This window comes from Nannobrachium achirus, assembly GCF_963921795.1.
Source record: "Nannobrachium achirus genome assembly, chromosome: 15".
NCBI lineage: Eukaryota > Metazoa > Chordata > Actinopteri > Myctophiformes > Myctophidae > Nannobrachium > Nannobrachium achirus.
Genome location: NC_137822.1, coordinates 39,160,150 through 39,180,120, shown reverse-complemented (window position 1 = coordinate 39,180,120; position 19,971 = coordinate 39,160,150). Strand labels below are relative to the sequence as shown.

At 41.3% G+C, this 19,971-nt stretch overlaps 1 protein-coding gene across 1 annotated transcript; it reads left to right on the top strand.

The window, feature by feature from the left end:
- The first annotated feature begins 219 nt into the window (after positions 1-219).
- Positions 220-18,921, top strand: LOC308299847 (uncharacterized protein). Its single transcript, XM_080743630.1, has 13 exons — positions 220-449; positions 1,511-1,870; positions 3,272-3,419; positions 8,516-8,649; positions 10,200-10,326; positions 11,082-11,257; positions 12,852-13,002; positions 13,120-13,158; positions 14,873-15,043; positions 15,506-15,571; positions 17,590-17,649; positions 18,053-18,115; positions 18,514-18,921. The coding sequence occupies exons 1-13, from the start codon at positions 435-437 to the stop codon at positions 18,585-18,587; spliced, it is 1,584 nt and encodes a 527-aa protein (XP_080599756.1). The 5' UTR covers positions 220-434; the 3' UTR covers positions 18,588-18,921.
- The last annotated feature ends 1,050 nt before the right edge of the window (positions 18,922-19,971 follow it).

Below are 19,971 nucleotides of genomic sequence, written 5' to 3'. Positions count from 1 at the left end.
TTTTTTTTTTTGGTCATGGCATTCACTCGAGTTGAAAGAAAGAAAAAACAGACTTGTTTTGTGTGCGGAACTCCAAGCATAGGACTTTATGTCCGCGTTCCCTTACGGACATATTATTGGAGTGCACCGAAATATGTGCGCTACCCTAATGTGTTCGTGTGGGAACGTGGAATTGTTTGTGTCTCAACAAAACAAACGTGTTGAGACCATAGAGTTATATAGCAGCCTGCCTGCCCTATAAAAGGTTGAGACGCTACGCATTTTGAAATGATGTTCTTGCTAATGGCTAAACAACTATGTAGACGCACGGAGTGAGTCTGTCGTTTTGTACTCTGTGTGGAGGATGCTGAGAGCCTTTTGTTGTTGTTTAGTTTGTCGTTGGAACTCCCTCCACTTCTACACCAGGCACCGCAGCCCCACATGGGCTGCATGATATGATACGTCAATCAGTGAGTATTCATTCACCATGTTTACCTGGTTTCAGTCTGACTCTGAACTAATGTATATAAAGACCTAGCTCTGTGTAAATGATATTTGTGGCGTCATGGATAAGTAGCTAATTGTTTTTGCGTTGTCCTCAGGCTTCCTACAAACAGAAGCAGAATCAAACTTTATTGTCACATCACATCACATTACAAGAACATGGGTGAAACTCTTAATTGTGCAGGGCTGCACCGCTGTATCCAATGTATCTTTAAAGGAAAGTCAGATTAAAATAACATAGATCAGGTCAGTTAGTGCATAAAAACATTTCAGTTCAGTTCTCATTCAGCATCCTCATTGTACAGTACCAGTCACCTGCCCTCTCCTTGTCCTATGAGAATGGGGGAATGAGGGGGGAGGGTGTTGTCCAATTCATTCTCTATGGAAGTCACCGTAACCTTTTTTGTGTGGGTAAATGGGGAACATAGAACCTTTTTTGTGTGGGTAAATGGGGAACATAGAACCTTTTTTTTGTGGGTAAATGGGGAACATAGAACCTGGGGAACATATAGGTACGGTCCCTACTCAGGATTGGTTATTTATTTTCCATATCAAGCTGCACATTTGATCTACAGACCGTAACCTTTCAAAACTGTGAAAGGCAAGCATTTGTGTCACTTTAGATTTTTTATTATTAAATTGGACATACAACAAACTGTGAGACGTTTTTGCTCAGATCTAGGTCATATCTAGACCAGATGTAGGCCACGATTCACATTTATGGGTCCCGGAAAAAGACAGATGTTGGATCTTACAGTAGCTCCTTTAAGGAGCACCGCTCAAAAATAGCAGATATACAAGCTCACAGTGTGTCCCTTAGTGCTGTGATGTTTATTTTTTATTTATTTTTTATTTTTTTAATCTTGAAAGTTTGAGAACTATTGATTTAGGAGACATTGGTAGAATCGGCCTCAGATCTTAATGGGTTAAATCAGACATTATTAACTGCCAATGTTGTTGTGTTGTGTTGTCAGTGTGTTAGCTTAGCCTTATTTCTTTATTTTTCTCAACATTTTCTTTAAATTAGGCTCTTATGGACACAAGTAGCAGCCGTGGAGAAGTATTCAACTCCAAGTATTCTGACCATTCAACCGCCAGCGCCACCCCGATTTCATCTGGAGAGGAGATGATGGCGTTTGACTCGCAGGAGCCTAAGGCCATTGTTCATGAGTCCTGTATCAAAGAACTCTTCAGAATGTGTCAGTGTTGTGGAAAGCCCATAACCGACACACACGTGACCTACGTGGGGGCACAGATGAGGGTTAGCTGGGACTGCCTTGGAGGACACTCTGGTACTTGGACTTCATCTCCTGAAGTCAGAGGAATGCCTGAGGTGAACTCTCTTAGCACTGCCTCTGTGCTGTTCACGGGGAACACCATCACAGAGGTGAGCATGAAGTAGGGATGGGACGATAAGCGATATTATCGTTTATCATAATAAACACTCACGATAATCGTATTGTGTTGATTTAATTTATTGTGATATCGTCCTCCGCCATGCAGTGGGATCAATTCACCTTTTATTTGCCGAGCTGCATATCCGGTACCACTTAAACCCTCTACCAGTAAGACTCCCTAATCGGGAGATAAGCGAACGTCACGTCGCATACACAAACTTTAGAAGGCAATCGTAGCCAATCAGGAGGGAATATGGGAAATCCATGTTGATGACATGACTTTAGAGATACTGTGTACCGCTTTGTGTGATTTTAGGGCAAAAGCAGTGTTCAAAAATGTGTTCTGTAAAAATTGGCCTCATGGTGGCGCTAGAAGAGGGGAATGTGAGTTTGGCGTGGATAGGGGCAACAGTGGCGGAGATATGAATAGGGCAAAAGTGTGATGTGACATGTGACGGGCAGACTGACAGACCTGACGGTCACAATAATATATGTACTTAATACAGTCTTTTTTTTCACTCTATCAAATGGCCGATCTTGTAGATCTGCTATTTCCTGGGCGAATGTTCTGCTCCAGGTTAATGAATTTTGATTATCGCCATAATATCGTAAATCACGAGTTATTTTGTCACAATCGTGATATGAAATGTTCATATCGTCCCATCCCTAGTATGTAGTTGTCTGACTGTATTGTAACATGTTGCATAGTCTCACACACCCATTTAACATCATTATGTGCATGCACCTGTTGTATAATGCAGGGTATTGCAACTTAGGTGCAGATAGCATTCATAGGATCCAAGTTGCTTGCTGCTAGTGTGCAGCCATAGTACCAGTAAGACTCTCTAATCGGGAGATAAGCGACGGTCAGGTCGCAGCGTGATTTTAGGGCAAAATGTGTAGGAGCAGTGTCCAAAAATGTGTTTGAAAGAATCGGCCTGATGGTGGCGCTATATGGGACAGATCCTTGTTGATGACATGAGTGTAGAGCAAGTGTGTACAGATTTGCGTGATTTTAGGGCAACATTTGTAGGAGCAGTGTCCAAAAAAATTGTTTTGCAAGATTCGGCCTCATGGTGGCGCTATAAGAGGGCCATGTGAGAATTGATGGGTTGTGGTTTGGCAGGCAAGGAGTGTGTGTGCAGAATTTGGCATTGATCGGGGCAACGGTTGCGGAGATATGAGCAGGGCAAAAGTGTGACGTGTGACTGACAGACTGACATCCGGTGGAGGTTTTGATAGTAACTGCGACCTAACGGTCGCAATTACCATTGATTATTTTATGTCAGCTCCTATACCAAAGACACATTTCCTGTGTGTGTGTGTGTGTGTGTGTGTGTGTGTGTGTGTGTGTGTGTGTGTGTGTGTGTGTGTGTGTGTGTGTGTGTCAGATGTCCAACAGTGATGGCTGTGTGTCCAGTCACAGCAGGTCCCCTCAGTGCCACATGCATTCCTCCCTGAGCTCTGCTGCCCCCTGGAGGACTGATGGCTGCATGGCTCCCATCTTCACCCTGGAGGACAATAGCACTGAAGCAGGCTGTGAGTGATAACCCCCCTCCCACACACACACACACACACACACACACACACACACACACACACACACACACACATTCAATAATTATTGTTTGATTGAAGACTTAATTAGAAGATTGCAAAGGAAAAGGTACACTTTCATGACAGTCCAGTTCACTGGTACATGGTCAACTAAAAGAAGATCCTAGTAAGCTTTGCGGCTTATTTACACAGGAAACCTTTATGTATCTCATATCTATCTATAAATGCGAGAAGTCTCTGCGTGTCTGTCTGTGTGTCTGTCTGTAATCCGCGTATCTCGAGAACCGTTCGTCCCACCGGCTTCAGATTCGGCACGCGCGTTCCCCGCCGCGGCACGGAGTGCAGTGCCGGGCCTCGACCCGACCCGACGCGCGGTTTTCCCGAACCGGCGCGAAACGTTCGGAATCTCCTTATGCGGGCTGATTGTTGACATCAGGCTGTTCCAGAGGAAATCGGCGCAAGCGCTGAGTCATTGTGACATCACTTCATAAAAGGCTCTGACATCACGTACGCCACATGAGTCAACAATCACGTACGCCACATGAGTCAACAAAAAATCTCTGTGAATGTGTATGTATGTATGTAATCCGCGTATCTCGAGAACCCTTCTTCCCACCGGCACGCGCGTTCTCCAGATATGGGCATAAAATGAATGCCCGTATGCGGAGCTGATGTCTGACATAAAAGTTTTCCGCAACCGGTACTGTGTGTGCAGAGATCTCCATATATGGGCATAAGGGGACAAAGGAAAACAGATGGTCAAAATGGGTCCTATGACAACAGGTATATTGGGGTTTGCATTAAAGGGTGGGGACAAAGGCAAACAGATGGTCAAAACGTGTCCTATGACAACCGTTCGTCCCACCGGCACGCGCGTTCTCCATATATGGGAATAAAATGAATGCCCGTATGCGGAGCTGATGTCTGACATCAGAGTTTTCCGCAACCGGTACTGTGTGTGCAGAGATCTTCATATGGGTCAGTGACGTGACGCCCCAAAAAATGTGTTTTTAAAAAAACTTTAAATTGCAGGCATAAAAGTTATTTACTTTTGTTCTACTCACTCTCAACCTTATGGAAATACATTTTGTTTTTAGATATTTTATTGGAATCAGACTTTATTCAGCAGTTTGTTGTACTTGTGCCTAAAATCGTCATATGGTGTGACATGAAAATAATTGTTCATAAAATGAAAATGGAGTACATCTTTCTTAAGTTACTCACTTTATCAAAGTCCTTTATCATAACTAACCAGTGATCCACTATAGTTTTTTGAAAATTAATTATATCTGTATATTTTTTTCATAATCGACACTCTGTGTGAGGCCCATGTTCATGATCTTACAACATATTTTAAATGTATTCTGTCAAAACTTTCTCTAAAATTACACAAATATTTGTGACTCTTCCTGATAATATTCTCTATGTAATCCATAAACATTTTTTTGGTTTAATCATTAATAAAGGTATGATTTCTCACTATTTGGAATGTCACACCAAATGATTTAGTGTCACACCGTATGATCATATCTTCATGTGTCAAAGCAAACTGTGTTTTAACCTACCTATTAGTGAGTACTGAACTTTACTGATTGATTAAACAATTACCCAGGATAACATGGCCTTAATATTTCTGAACAGGATATTATTGTAGGGCTTTAACATGGGATAAGAAAGAATTGTAGTAGTAGATGGATGATGAGGATGTGCACAGGAATGCTACGCACACCTAAGTCTTCTGCCGGCCCACGGCAGAAGGATCCTAAAGGGACAATAAGGCGCATAGCCACACTTGGAGCCAAGGCATTGAAGGCAACATTTTATTAACACCAATTAGTGGAAACAGAACTCAGCATTCAGGTAAATTGCTTTTTTTCCGAAGTCTCCTGAACTTGAACACAGCATTTTGTGTTGAACAAATGTAATTAGGAATCATGACATTACACCACATCTCCACTAGCTAAAGAGTGCTGGGTTGCGCAACTCTGAAAATAGCTGATCTACAAGCTCTCGCAGCACAACGTGTTGAGAGCTTGTAGATCAGCTATTTTCGCTAGTTTTGTCTCGGGTCCTACCTTAACACTGTCCACTGTCCAGTCCAGTGAGTGAAAGTACAAAAGTATTAGATCAGATTAGATTATACATTTAGACTGTATTATTTGTACATCAGCCAGTCGTATTTGGTGAGGGTAGCAAACCGGCTGCCTTGTTGAGGTTCTGCTATGCCACAGACAACCTCCTGCTCTTCGTAGAAAATGCAGTCTCGCCCCTTTGGCTCCTCTCTCCTTGCTGGGTCATTGTTTAGTTTCTCCCTGTACTTTCTCGTTCTCTCAGCACTTGTCATTTTCCAGCTGACAAAAGAAAATGGAATGTATAGTTTAAGACAAAGAGAAAATATTGTTTAGATTGAAACAATATGTTAAGGTTTCTGTGAAGGGGTTTCTGCTCTGTCTGATGAATTTGAAGTATCACTGAATGAAGCTAAATTACATTTTATGTAAAAATGTTTAAAACAAATGTTTAAATGTACAAAAGAAACATGGAACTTTGTTATTTGTTGTTATATCTGTAGTTAAATACAGTATAAATCATATGGTGTGACAGTCAAGTCATATGGTGTGACAAGCAGACATGTCACACCATATGATTAAGTGTCACACCATATTACTGTTTTCTCCATTTAGGTTTACCTTGAGGCTACTATGTACACATTAGCATGCTAACAGCATGCTAGCTATAACAAAGCAGCCTAGATCTACATGGAAATATGACCAAAACTTCAAATAACTTAAGCTTTTTTTAAAGAAAAGGTGTCACACCAAAAGACATCCAGAATGGTGAGTTTGTCAACGTTTCAACAAGATGGCATTTCATGAAAATGTTAAAATCATAACTCACCTCAGACACCTGCCTTGCAGTTGTGCTGGGAGTGCTGAATAGCCTTACAGAAGAAGGACCTCTCTAGCCAATAGGTGTCCAAATAATTGCCTGTTTAATTTTTCCAAACTAGTGTCACACCAAATGATTTTGGGTTGGGGGACAAAATGTTTTTGATCAGAAATGACTGAAAACATTATGCTTTGACTTTGAAAAGATATAGGCTCAAAATAGACATTTTTTTAGCCTAAATTCATTTTCAAATGATTTTTAGCAATTCTTTTTCTTAGTTTTATTCAAGTTCCCACTTTGAGAAACAAGGTCAGGACAGTCACACCATATGAGTTTTGCCATGTTTGGTTGAAGATTCTGAAGAAATGAGGAATGAAATGTTTTAATCTTGAGTAAGTTCACATAAAGCTTAATGTCCTGCACAATATTCAGAAGGTTTTTGACAAATATATTTTTTATTTATACATGTTTGACACCGAGGACAGCGAAAACGTTACGTCACGTCACCCACCCATATATGGGCATAAGTGGACAAAGACAAACAGATGGTCAAAACGGGTCCTATGACAACAGGTATATTGGGGTTTGCATTAAAGGGTGGGGCATTCATGGGGTTTGCATTAAAGGGTGGGGCATTCATTCCCTATTTCAAATTCGGCACGCGCGTTCCCCACCGCAGCAGGTAGTGCAGTGCTCGGCCTCGACCCGACCCGATACACGATTTTCTGGAACCAGCACGAAAGGTTCGGATTCTGATGTCTGACATCAGGATTTTCCGGAACTGGCACTGTGTCTGCATAGATCTCCATATATGGGCATAAAATGGATGCAGACAGACAGATACAGATATCTCCATATATGGGCATAAATGGACACAGGCAAACAGATGGTCAAAGATCTCCATATATGGGCATAAAGTGGACGCAGACAGACAGATACAGATATCTCCATATATGGGCATAAATCGACACAGGCAAACAGATGGTCAAAACGGGTCCTATGACAACAGGTATAATGGGGTTTGCATTACGTTTGTCTCCTCCTCCATCTGTTTGTCTGTGTCCCTTTATTCCCATTATGGAGATCTCTGTATCTGTCTGTGCCTCCGACTGTGTTGCAGACACAGTGCTGGTTCCCCCTTTAATGCAAACCCCATTATACCTGTTGTCATAGGACCCGTTTTGACCATCTGTTTGAAAAAGCGACGGAGATCTCATATATGGGCATAAAATGGACGCAGATAAACAGATATCTCCATATATGGCATATATGGGCAAATTGGGCATACAATGGACGCAGAATCACAAAGATCTCCATATACGGGCATAAAAGGGACACAGACAGACAGATACAGAGATCTTCATATATGGGCATAAAATGGACGCAGATAGACAGATATCTCCATATATGGGCATAAAATGGACCCAGAACTATAACTGCAGTGATCTCCATATATGGACATAAAATGGACGCCGACAGACAGACAGATACAGATATCTCCATATATGGGCATAAATGGACACAGGCAGACAGATGGTCAAAACGGGTCCTATGAAAACAGGTATAATGGGGTTTGCATTAAAGGGCGGGGCATTCATTCCATATTTACATTGTTCCGAGTTGGCCAGGTCGCCGACTAGACGCTGGGCCGCCCGAAGGGCGGCCCAGCTTCTAGTAACATTGAATGATAGACAGATAGAAACACAGTACCATGCAGTAGATACCGTCAGAAAAAAAAGGAAAGAAACAGTGCAAAAACAATATATACTGTAGATATTTACAAAAGAAGGGTCTGGGGGAGGGTAAGGCTAGCCTGGCAAGCCAGCCCTGATACTGTTCTCACTCATTCCTTCCCCAGTATCAGGTCTGGACTTCGGCCTATAGGCACCGAGTATGAGACATCAGAAAATGATTGGGGCCAATCAGTGACAGTGTTTCAACTGCTGTCCGCACAACAATTGAAAAGCACTTTTTCCACCTGCAGCACTTTCACAGCACTTTCTTAGGAGTTCTGTTGGATGTGTTGGTCAGTTCAGTAGTATTTACATGATACATTTAACACAATTCATACTTTGTCCACAACCCTTTTGACAACTGCCGCTGGACAACAAATCAATTAGTCAGAGAATCAAACTGATGCAATCATAAAACACACTGACGTTACCTGAACCTCTTCTCCCTCCTCCTAGCTCTCTCACTCCCTATCGCTGAACAGGAGGAGGTCCAGGTGAAACCAGAACCTCTACAGATTAAAGAAGAACAAGAGGAGGAGCTACTTCAAAGACCAGAGGAGGCTGCTGGGTCAACGTTGACATTACTAGCAGTGAAAAGTGAAGATGATGATGATAATGAAAACAGAGACACGGAGCCTCTAGCCAGCACCTCAACTGAACACATGAAAACACAAGCTTATCTAAATTGCTGGGTACCATCATCACAACCAGCTAATGACGACCAGCTCCTCTCTTCAAATTGTTCTGAATCTGACATCACTGAAGACAGTGATGACTGGGAGGAGACCAGGGAAGATCAGTCCGCTTTAAACAAACTGAACTCACATGAGACAGAAAATATGGACGGACAACGCTTGTCTTTGAGCAACGAGCTGTCCCGGGACTCATCATCGCAACAAACTCCACCCACGAGCAGTCAGACAGAGAGCGAATTTGTTTACCGAACTCACCTGAAACAACACATGAGGGTTCATACAGGTAAAAACACTGTATTTGTACTGAGTGTGGCAGAGTCTTTAGTGGAATGGGTTTTCTGAAGAAACACATAAGGTATCATACAGGTTAAAAAACAGTGCAGTTAATAGCAACGGCTTTGGTTTGAAACCAGAACCTCTTCAGATTAAAGAAGAACAGGAAGGGAGGCTGCTGGGTCAACGTTGACATTACTAGCAGTGAAACGAGAAGATGATGACGATGAAAACTGACACAGAGCCTCTAGCCAGCATCTCAACTGAACACATGAAAACACAAGCTGATATAAACTAGGCATGTTAAACAATTTAAATATTTGCGGGTCGACGTGTCGAGGGCAAAGATTTACGTGTCGAACGATTCTTTATATTTTTGGGGCCAAACCTTTTTACACTCGGTACAGCCTCACAGATACATTTTCATTAAAGCTATTTGGTGTAAAGAGAAAAGAGAAGGAAAGGAATCAAGTATAGACCTCTGTGGGACCCCAGTCAGCAAAGTATATAGGATATGAATTTATATTCCATTACTGATTTGCTTTTGTCTTTACTATTCCACCAGTGAAAAGATCTCAAATTTCTGCAGAGCAGAAGGAGGTCCTGAAGTCATCCTTCCTTCAAGGAATGACTTCAGTGTGTTCACCTCTGGTTCTAACAACAGCCGAAGCCACCGGTCTTGAACCGGCTGTCATTAAAGTAAGGTTCTTTTGATTTGGAATGTACATACTAGAGCTGGGACGATATGAAAATGTCATATCATGATTATTGTGACAGAAGAAATCGCCATTTACGATATTATCACGATAATCAATATCCATTAACCTGGGGCGGTACATTTGCCAAAAGATTGCTGATCTACAAGCTCACAACGCGCCACAACGTGACGCATTGTGAGCTTGTAGATCGGCAATTTCTTTGGCAAAGACGTTTGATTGAGTGAAAAAAAGTACCCTTTACCAATTATAGAGTTTTTAAATGGTACCAGATATGCAGCTCTGCAAATAAAAGGTGAATTGATCCCAGTTTCTTGACTGAGGACGATTTCACGATAAATTTAATCTCCACGATACACGATATCACTTTATCGTCCCATCCCTAGTAAATACATATGCCATTTTATTAGATTATAATAATATTAACTGTCTTGATGTCTGTTTCTGTCTTTGTAGAACTGGATTGGGAATCACAAGAGGGCTCTAAACCCCTCTATGTGGAAGCCCACCCAAAAGGTCAAGATCCGGACAAGGGCACTTACAGGTTATAACCTGTTCTGTGCACAGCATTATCGTGACAAAGGTGAGAGAATAAGTATTTCATCTGACCATATAAAGCTTGTGTCTGCCTTTCAGATATGATCAAAAAGCTATTCAAAAGTATGCTTGTTCAAGACCCTTACTATATTGACTACTTTTTTCTCTCTCTCTCTCTGTATTACTTTGTTTAAAATTGAAGATACACATCTTTCATTCATTCTCTTGTATTGCTGGGCAATGTGGCCAAAATAACACCATATGCTTCAGCAAATAGCTTGTATTTTTATATACCTTTCAATTGATTTTTAATTCATCATTGGTGAGGAGAACATAAAATGCATACAATAAAATGGGTGAAAGCAAACAATATGTCTACAAGGTAGACAATTCGGCAGCTTTCAAAACCAGTAAAAGACTTGCCTGGTCTTGCCAGCCTCAATCACACACGTCGTTTTGGGAGGGGGTGGTGTTGTGTTCGGTTTGGTTTATTAACCAGGCAAGTAAAAGACAGCACTAATGTCATGTTAGATTGTTCAGGCCTTGTAGCAGCATCCACAATAAGCATGAAACACATGGAGGATTAATGAAACGGATAGCAGATATACTGTACGTATTGCCCAGACCTATTCTCTTGCCCTTTGTTCATTATAGTCAGGTGGTTGACAGTAGATCTATCTGCTCAGAGTACCGGTAAATTTGTATTTCTCAGTTATCTTGTCTACATTCAAAATAACTAGTCAGACTTTACTGTTATGTTTCTGTCTGTGGTTTACCCTCCCCCCTCTCCCCCATTATCAGGCAGCAGCGTCTCTCTGAGAGACATCAACTCTAAATGGTCATCATTGACCGCTGAGCAGAAAGCTGCGTACCGTGCAGAGGCTGCTGTCGTGGAGGCTGCCGATAAAATGAAGCCCCTCACCCAAGAACAGAGGGAGTTGAAGAGAAGGCGGCACCTGAGGCAGCTCAAGATAGATGTTTGTATTCTGCCTACCGTTATGTCTGGGCAAAACCTAAATTCTTTGAATAAGCTTTGCTTTGAAAACCAAACCTGACGCCAGTCACATATCGTCGTTGTAAGGCAGCAATCTTCAAAAATGTTTACGAGCTAAATAATACACCGGCTCTCCGGCTTCGACACAGGTTATTATTTTTATTCATTCCTTGTCCACTCTGGACAAGGTTTCCTGTTATTTATTTAATCATTTCCACCCAATTTTAGTCCCTACAGCAGGGTTCCCCAATAGGCGGCCTGCGGGCCATTTGCGGCCCGCGGGGGGCTACTGTCTGGCCCCCACCAACCCCAGTAATAATGGTGGTATAAGAGCAGCGAAAGAATGTGTAAGTTCTTTCGCAAAGTAAAGCCCTGCTTCATCATACAAGGCTGTCGCACAAAAGTAGTGAAAACAGCAGATCAACTTGTAGATCGGCTGTTTTCACTAGTTTAAATCATTTTTAAAATGATAAATGCAAAACGAACGGTTTTGGACATACAATATTTTCAACGACGATATCTGAACTGTCGCTGGAGTAGCGGGAACGCCACCGTCGCCCCCTGCAATGGTGTGGCCCTCGCCTTGGTACCCAAGACATAATTCGGCCCTTGGGGAAAACTAGTTGGGGAACCCTGCCCTACAGCGTCTTTATAGAATAGATATCACCAAACAGAGTGTGAGTTCTATGCTCCTCTGGCCATCAAGAGTGTTTGTAATCTACTCTCTTATGGGCAGGATATGGTGATGGTACTTAATAACATTAATGTAAAACTGTTGGGGAGGGGCAATATTTTCATCTGCATTTGCCTGTTACTCTGTCTTACTGCAGCAGGATATCTCAAAATACGAATGGGCACACTTTGATTGAACTTTAAGATGTGATTGGTCAAATTGTTTACATTTTAGGTTGAATTGTTTGCGTATGCACATTTTTTACATGATTTCATAATCTTTGATAATCTAATCAATATATTCTTTTCCAAAGCTGTGTTTGAAATAATGTATTCTTTTCCATTTTGAATTCCTCCCCTCATTTTAACCCATTTAGGCCTGACCTAAGTTTTCTGAAAAACAATATAATTAATAAATGTGCCTACAAAAACAAATATGTTGCTACATACTGTACATGTGCTGTAATACACTAAAATGTGTTCCCGGACTGTTTTTATTTTTAAGGTCATAAAGCAGGGGACTGCCCATAAGTCCGAAGGTTCATTAGTCCGAAGGTTCATTAGTCCAAATTTAGTTAGGGTTACTGAGGTTAGGTTTAGGGTTAGAGTTAGGCATAGTATTCTTAACAAATTCGGACTAAAGAACCTGCGGACCAACTAATGAACCTTCGGACCAATGCCATGGCACCATAAAGCATACATTTATGAAATATAAAGGAAAACGGGGAGTGATTTCAAACATAGCCTAAGGTTCTCAGCAACCTGTCTGTAATACCTCTCCGTATGGATCTGTACCTATCTTATATACAGTCTATGATCTGTACATGTTGGTTAAAGACATTTTCTCCAGCCCTGTTATGATTTGTTTCATGCTGATTTGTGAATCGTATTGAATGTGATTAAAGGTGGCCGGTCTGGAGGAGTTGGGCATTCAGGCCTCTGCGTTGGCATATGACCGCCAACAGGCAGACACGAAGCCGCTGGAGGTCTATGCATTCTGCAGCAAGGGAGCCGACGAGTTCATGACGAAGACGCAAACAAGCGCCAAGTTTGCTTGTCATTTTCAAGGTTTATAACACATACACATCCACACTGATGCACCTAGACTTGTCTTGTGGGAAAGTGACTTGTACTGTATTGTGTTTTTGATTTGTGTTTTCTTTACATTTGCAGCTAACTCGAGTGGGGTGTCCTCCACCAAAGAGAAGCCAGGTGACATAGTGAAGAGAGTCCAGGATCTCTTCAACAAAAAATACAGTAAATAAGTATTTTAGACTAATGATAACAAATACATTAATGAATACTAACCATTTAGCTGTGGTTCATTTAATGCTACACTTATTTTAAACAATCCGTATGTTAGATTTAAGGGACCACCCATTTTCATCCTTTCTTCATTTCTATTTAATGACTGTGTGTCTCTGAGGGGGGGCTTTGGACAGTTAATAAACCTGCCGACTAGTGACATGATCGAATAGAAAATACAAGTTGTATTAATCCTGGTCTCAATAATGCCTCCCCCTGGCCAGCCGGGGCACCTGATCTAAGGGTTAGGAACTGGTTGGAATAACGTGTTCCTTCCACGCACCACGTCCAAACCAGGGAAATCCCCACTGTCAGGTGAAAAGAAGCAACTTGGACTCCTCATGCATAGAAGGAAGCATGAGGTCAGTCCATTGTCTCCCCAGGCGCGACAGAGGGAGAGCAGAGCCCAGGATTACATAGGCAATTGGCACTGGGTGAAAATGGGTTACAAAATCGTGGGATAAAATTTATAATAAGAAAAAAGAAAAAGAAAATACAAGTTGAAATAAAGGACATTGTTCTTGCATCAACAAAAAGTAGAGAAACAAACATTTCACCCTTCCACCGACAGGTGCGTAAGAGAAAACATGTAATTATGTGTTTTAATGGGGACATGTTTTCTGTCATTCATACCTTTATCTGGTAAAGTTAAATAATATTTGGAAATCTTGTTTGAAATGACCAGACCTGCCTATCAATGTCACTGGTAGACTGTCTTTATGAACTGACCACAGCCTGCCTCTGAGACAGTAAATGTTACCTACATGAAAAGTGGTCCTTTAATACCACAAACAATATGTGCTGTGTTTGGAGATTGAATCCCCACTCTGGCAGGACTGCTTGACTCTCAAACTTATTTGAAACAGATTGGACAACAATAGATGCATCACCATCTTCATTCTCATGTGTTTTAAGTTACAGTATTGTAGTTTTCCATTCAGAAAATAGTTATGCGACAGACATGAAACGTAACAGATTGTAGCTTTAAATGAAGGCTGTTTGAATGCAATGCATTCTGTGATTGTTGACTGCGTTCATTCTACGCCTACGTTAAGAAGTCTTGTTATGCCAGTGTCTGTTTGAGTGGCTATCATGCATACTTTGTGTATGTAGAATTTTTTATGTTTAGGGATCCCACACATTTTTACCAATTAATTTCCAAAACCTTTCCAGAATATTTAATCCAATTTCCAGGACTATATAACAATAATTCAGCTCAATAACAGGTCGCTTACTCCTTTGCGCAACGCCCAAAGACAGGCCAGTGGTTCTCAACCTTTTCAGGCCTAGACCCCCGAAATAATCATGTTTTAACTGGGGACCCGGCACCCTGACGAGCACTAAGAATTTTGTATAACACTAATTTTGTATAATCACTAAATGTGAAATTAGCAGATCTACATGTTCACAACGCCTCGCAACGCGAGGCGTTGTGAGCATGTAGATCGGCTATTTTCACAATTTCTGTCTCTAATATTTGACAATTTGGCCCTTCCAGGACCCTTGATAAATTCTAAAACTTTTCCAGTACTGGAAAAATATTTTTCTAATTTCAAAATATATTTCCAGGAATTTTTCATGACCGTGGGAAATAAATATGTTTTTATGTGTGTCATTTTAGGGGAGGCAGGAGGCCAAGGTAGTCTGCCATACCAGTCTCTGACGGAAAAAAAGGTCCTGATCAGAGTCACTGGACTGCCTGATGGCCTCAGCCTTAAGAAGCCGTCCCGTTTTGGACGGCATCAACTTGAAAAGATCTTGGAAGCTGCAGAGCAGTTGTCTTTTCAAATAAGTAAGTGATCTTGAGATTTGGACCAAGAGCAGACAATGCTACCGCCCTTTTTTTCACTTTTTTCCTTCTCTCCAGCACCTCTGGGTACACAATGTGTTTATCATTGGCCAAATGCTACTTTTTCTGGTCACATGTTCAGATACTGGATTCTGATTGTCTTAAAACAGTGGTAAATCAGTCAACAACCTTGAGCTGGCTCATGGACCCCGCCCACTGTTGTGTTGCAGTTGTAACATTGCAAGTTACAATTGTGTTTCATTTATATGGTAGAAGTGGTAGAAAAGCACTTCGCCTTGTGCCACAACCCTGAAACAGCGGTAAATCGGCCAACAACCCACTCCCTCTCATGGTAAATGGCTTACTTAAAGTGTGTACCGTTATGTGGTGTGCTAGTTTGTGTGTGTGTCTGTCAGAATTGGTTCTGCATTGCAGTGATGAAAAATGTCTGCTATTTATTTCTAGTGGAGCAGTGCGTTGAGGAGTCAGTCCCTCAGTCTACCTCTCTGACAGCGGCCACCACTGTAGAAGGTCAGTTGTAAAGAAGTAGATAGTTTTTGCAGTGGTGAAAAGTGTATGACCTTAACCTAACCCTAACCCTAACCCTTACCTTTTAAGTCTTCAAATATGGTCATTTATCATGAATATACTCTGTCAAATTCATTCTGCTAGCCTGTTAGCCCATGTGTAAATTCTTTTCAACTTCAACTTATGTTAACCATTATACTTGGTCTCCCAGATGGTCATATTGTCAATGCCAATCATAAGAGGCTATTCAATGTGTTAACGTTCGCTGCCAGGAAGAATATTCTCCTATTTTGGATCAAGGATGTTGCTCCTTCCAAAACGTCATGGCACAATATTATAATGGAATGTATTCCTTGTGAATACATAACATGTATGTTACACTCCAAGATAGACGCCTTCTATAAAATCTGGGACCCCTACTTAAGATTTATCGGGCCCACACTGTCTGCTGCTGTGCTTAAAGGGTTCCCATGTCGGCCTTGACTTCTATCTGTCGCTGTTTCGCTTGTCTTGAAGTTTCTTGACTGGTGCTGAACTGTGCTCAGTGAATCTAGTTCCGATCTGGTTCGGGTGCCTGCTTTCTCCATTCTGAGGGGGTCGTGGGGGGACTGGGGATTGTGTGCTTCGCTCATCATGTATTAATCTTATTGCCTGAGCTTGTTATGTTTATTCTTTTGTTTTTGTTGTTTCAGTTTGTTTGTCTATTTTTCCTTTTCTTGTATAGTGTTGTGTGTTGTATAGTGTGTTGTTGTCCAAAAAATGTATGTTTGAAAAATTAATAAACATATTATTCAAAAAAAAAAACTTATGTTAACCATCAATATAAGTGTTTTGATAGAGCGTGTAATTTCTAAATTCAGTAAATACAACAATCTTGCTCCTGCAATGCCCTTTGGTTTTCTGATAATCTAATATGAATACTGTGTCTATTTTAGGACAAAAATATCTTTGAAGTCTATGAATACATCACTTGGACTTAGGCCACATTCTCATAATAAAAGTCGGTTTAGTCGTGCTAATGGGAGGGGTGAAGTAGTTGCCACATTCTTGGATATTTAATTGATACGTTTGCGCTCAATGCACTTTGTCAACCGCAACAAGGAATCGATTAGTCCAAGTCTGTCCACGGGACATGTATGTATCCAAGCTGCATAATAATGCCTCCTCCATCTCCCTGTGTTTATTAATTCTTCAAGTTCAACCCACAATGTAACCAGGCGGTAACCAAGCAGGTGGTAGCCTATTTACCTGCGGTCGGGAACGGGCGATCAAAAAATAAAACCAGCTGCGGCCAGACAGCAAATACTTTAGCAAGATATGAATATCTATGAAGAGGAGGAGAACGTCAACGTCTCTCTCTCTCTCTCTGCCTCTCGTCTTGCCCTCCCTGGCTCCCTCTCTCTGCGCTCCGCACGTAAAGCGTCTCCATTTAGACATGATTTGGCACTGAGAGCGCGAGAGAGAGAGAGAGAGAAGAGAGAGCGAGCAAGCAAGGGCAAGAGACCCACAAATCGGCCTATATTATATTAGGCCTAAGGCCTATAGGATATACAATAGTGACTCCAGTGGCACTTTCCTTTTATCTGACTGTGAGCATCTCCTCACAAATAATACACTATGTGCGATCGAGGGAGCGGTGATCAGAAATGAAATCAATGAGGGGAGGGGGCAGCCAGTATGGGCCTTAGGCTAATGGTCAGAAATCTAATGAGAGCGGGCGGTCTGGAGGGGTATTTAACCTATTATATATAACATGGCTCCCCCACAATGTTTCATTGCCTGTATTTGAGACGGATGGATTCACACCAACAGTGAAGCGTTTGCTGTAGCGAATCGAAAGTTTTTGGGGGATTTGCATTTGTTTCTTTGATTCGCAAAAGAATACGGATGCGTCTTCACACATGCCCAAACGATGTGCATTCTCCGACAATACGCTACAGGATTCGTTTTAATCGCAATAAAACTTGCCTGTGTGAATGTCACCTTACTCTAACTTGTAATGGTTTTGTCGTCTTGAATAGGGCCAACCAGTAATACTGAGGGTCAGACTGCAATGGAAATTCTGGAGGCCATGGGTGATGGTATGTTTCTTTTGTGCACTTGTCGCACTCCTTTAACCACTTGAACCTTAGCATCCCTAAGTAAGCCTTTCGATTGATTGAGAAAAGGTACAGTTTCATGACTATGGTTAACTGGTACAAGGTCAACTGAAAGGATAAGCTCAGGAAAGCCGCAGCTTATTTGCATTGAGATCCATTTATATTTTTACTCGAATAACTTTGAGTAGATAGATAGAGGGTAGGTTTCTTGTGATGTGATTGAGGTTCTGCTACTTCAGCGGCTGAATTATCAGTGTCACAGCTTTGCAATGTCACACACTGACAAATGTACAATAGGACATGCACAAAGTTACTTTCTGGACTAGGTAGAGTAGTGTAATGTTTTTGGTTGTCAGATGTAGTGATCTAATCTTTCTCTTTCCAGATGGGAATTGTTCCACAGCTTCTATGGACACCTCTACTGTAGTAGTGCAGCCAGCTGTAAAGAGTACAATTTGTTTTATTATACAGAACCAAACGTTTACATAATGCTAATTATATAAGCAACTGAATACAAAATCTCACAATAAATGGACTGAATCTGTGTCACGTAGATATGCATGTACGTGCGTCTGTCCGTACTAGGGCTGTTGCGATATTCCTAATCCACGATTCACTTCAACTTTCGGTTCGATTCGATTTTCGATACGATATAGGATACACTATTTTATAAATTCACCACACACTTAAAAGACTACAGAGGGATTGCACTGCCTGGTGGGGTGGCATTGTTCCCAACTTACATCATTCCCGAGTAGGCCGGTGCCCGACGGGTACAGGTGTAATAGTTGTCTCTCAGTCTCAGCTGCAATTTTACACTGCAGTCTGATCATCATTCTTTTCCAGGGAGGCAGTCTTTTTCGGAGAAAGAGCCGAAGCAGCGTCCTTCGAAGAAAGAGCCAAAGCAGTGTCTTTCGTAGAAAGAGCCGGGCAATCTCCTCTGCATCATCTGTCTTGGCCATTTCAAAGACGAGAAGCGGAATTCTGACCAGAGATATCTACCTTGGCGCCAGTGCACCAAGTGCAACTTGTGGGGACACCTAGTGTGTGTTCAAGGAAAACCTATGCAAACGGTGCCAGCCTAACTAATATCCTCATATGTCATTTCAACAATTTCTTTACCGACCATTACAATTAGGAGAAAGGGGATTCCTGGTGGACTAAGGAGATCAGGCAGTGAGTGTCCTGATTGTTGAGCCAGGAATTTATGGTCTACATCTGCTGCTGCCTCATAGGGGTCAAAGACATGTTTGAACCTGGAAAGGATTTGGTTTAATGATTTATCATAGCTCTTTATTTGTACAGTTTGTGAAACATCTTCATATTTGTACTCACTAATGTTGATAAGATGATACCACTTCGGTCTACTCTGTCTCAGAGGAGGGCTGTGGACAGTTCATAAACCTGCCTACCAGTGACATCGGTAGGTAGGTTTTGCAAATTCTTTTTTTTTTTTTACTTTATTATTCTTTTTAACTTTCCAGGAAGTAGGTAGGCTTTTGAACTGTCCATAGCCCACCAATGATACGCAGAGTGAGCAGTGGAAAGGACCAATTAACCGTAACCCTAACCCAAGATAAAGTTGAAAATCTACACAGGATCCACACAGCTGAACAGTAACATGTTTTTATTCCAAAGAAACAATTTGAGGTGACATGAACCCATTCAAACGTTATCATTCAATGTAATCCTAAATGACAGTGTAGTTGTATGGTTGTATCAGGAATGAATACCTTGAAGGACCTTTGTGCAATTTGGCACGAATTAAACATCCACTTGGACGTTTATAAATGAGTTTAGTCAAACAGATTTGAACTGAAATTGGTTGGCAGAGGCATACAACTTAACCATTATCATTTCCTAATGTTCCCAAATGTTCCCTGCATCTCCAAACTTTGCATTTTCATTTTTAATAATTATTACAATATATTTGAATTCCTTTGTGTTTTCTTAGTCACAGAGGGCTTTACAAATAGAGCCATGTTTGCAGGCAGCGTGTTCTCTTGTTCAGAGTAAAAGTTGTTCTGTTAAAAAATGTTCTGTTACAGAAAACATCTTGTTTCTTGCGCTTCTTTATCTTTTATTATGGCCGAGATATCCTTTTAAACCATTTAACCACTGGTTTGTTACAGTAGGTCAATTAGCAAAAAAAAGGGGATCTACAAGCTCATAACATTGTGAGCTATTTTCACAGAATAATGTCAATTTTATTTTTGTCTATCTCGACCAATATTATTCCAATGACCATATGCTAGGGTTCATATGGTTAACAGAGTGTAGTTAGGCACCGGTTACACAAATATG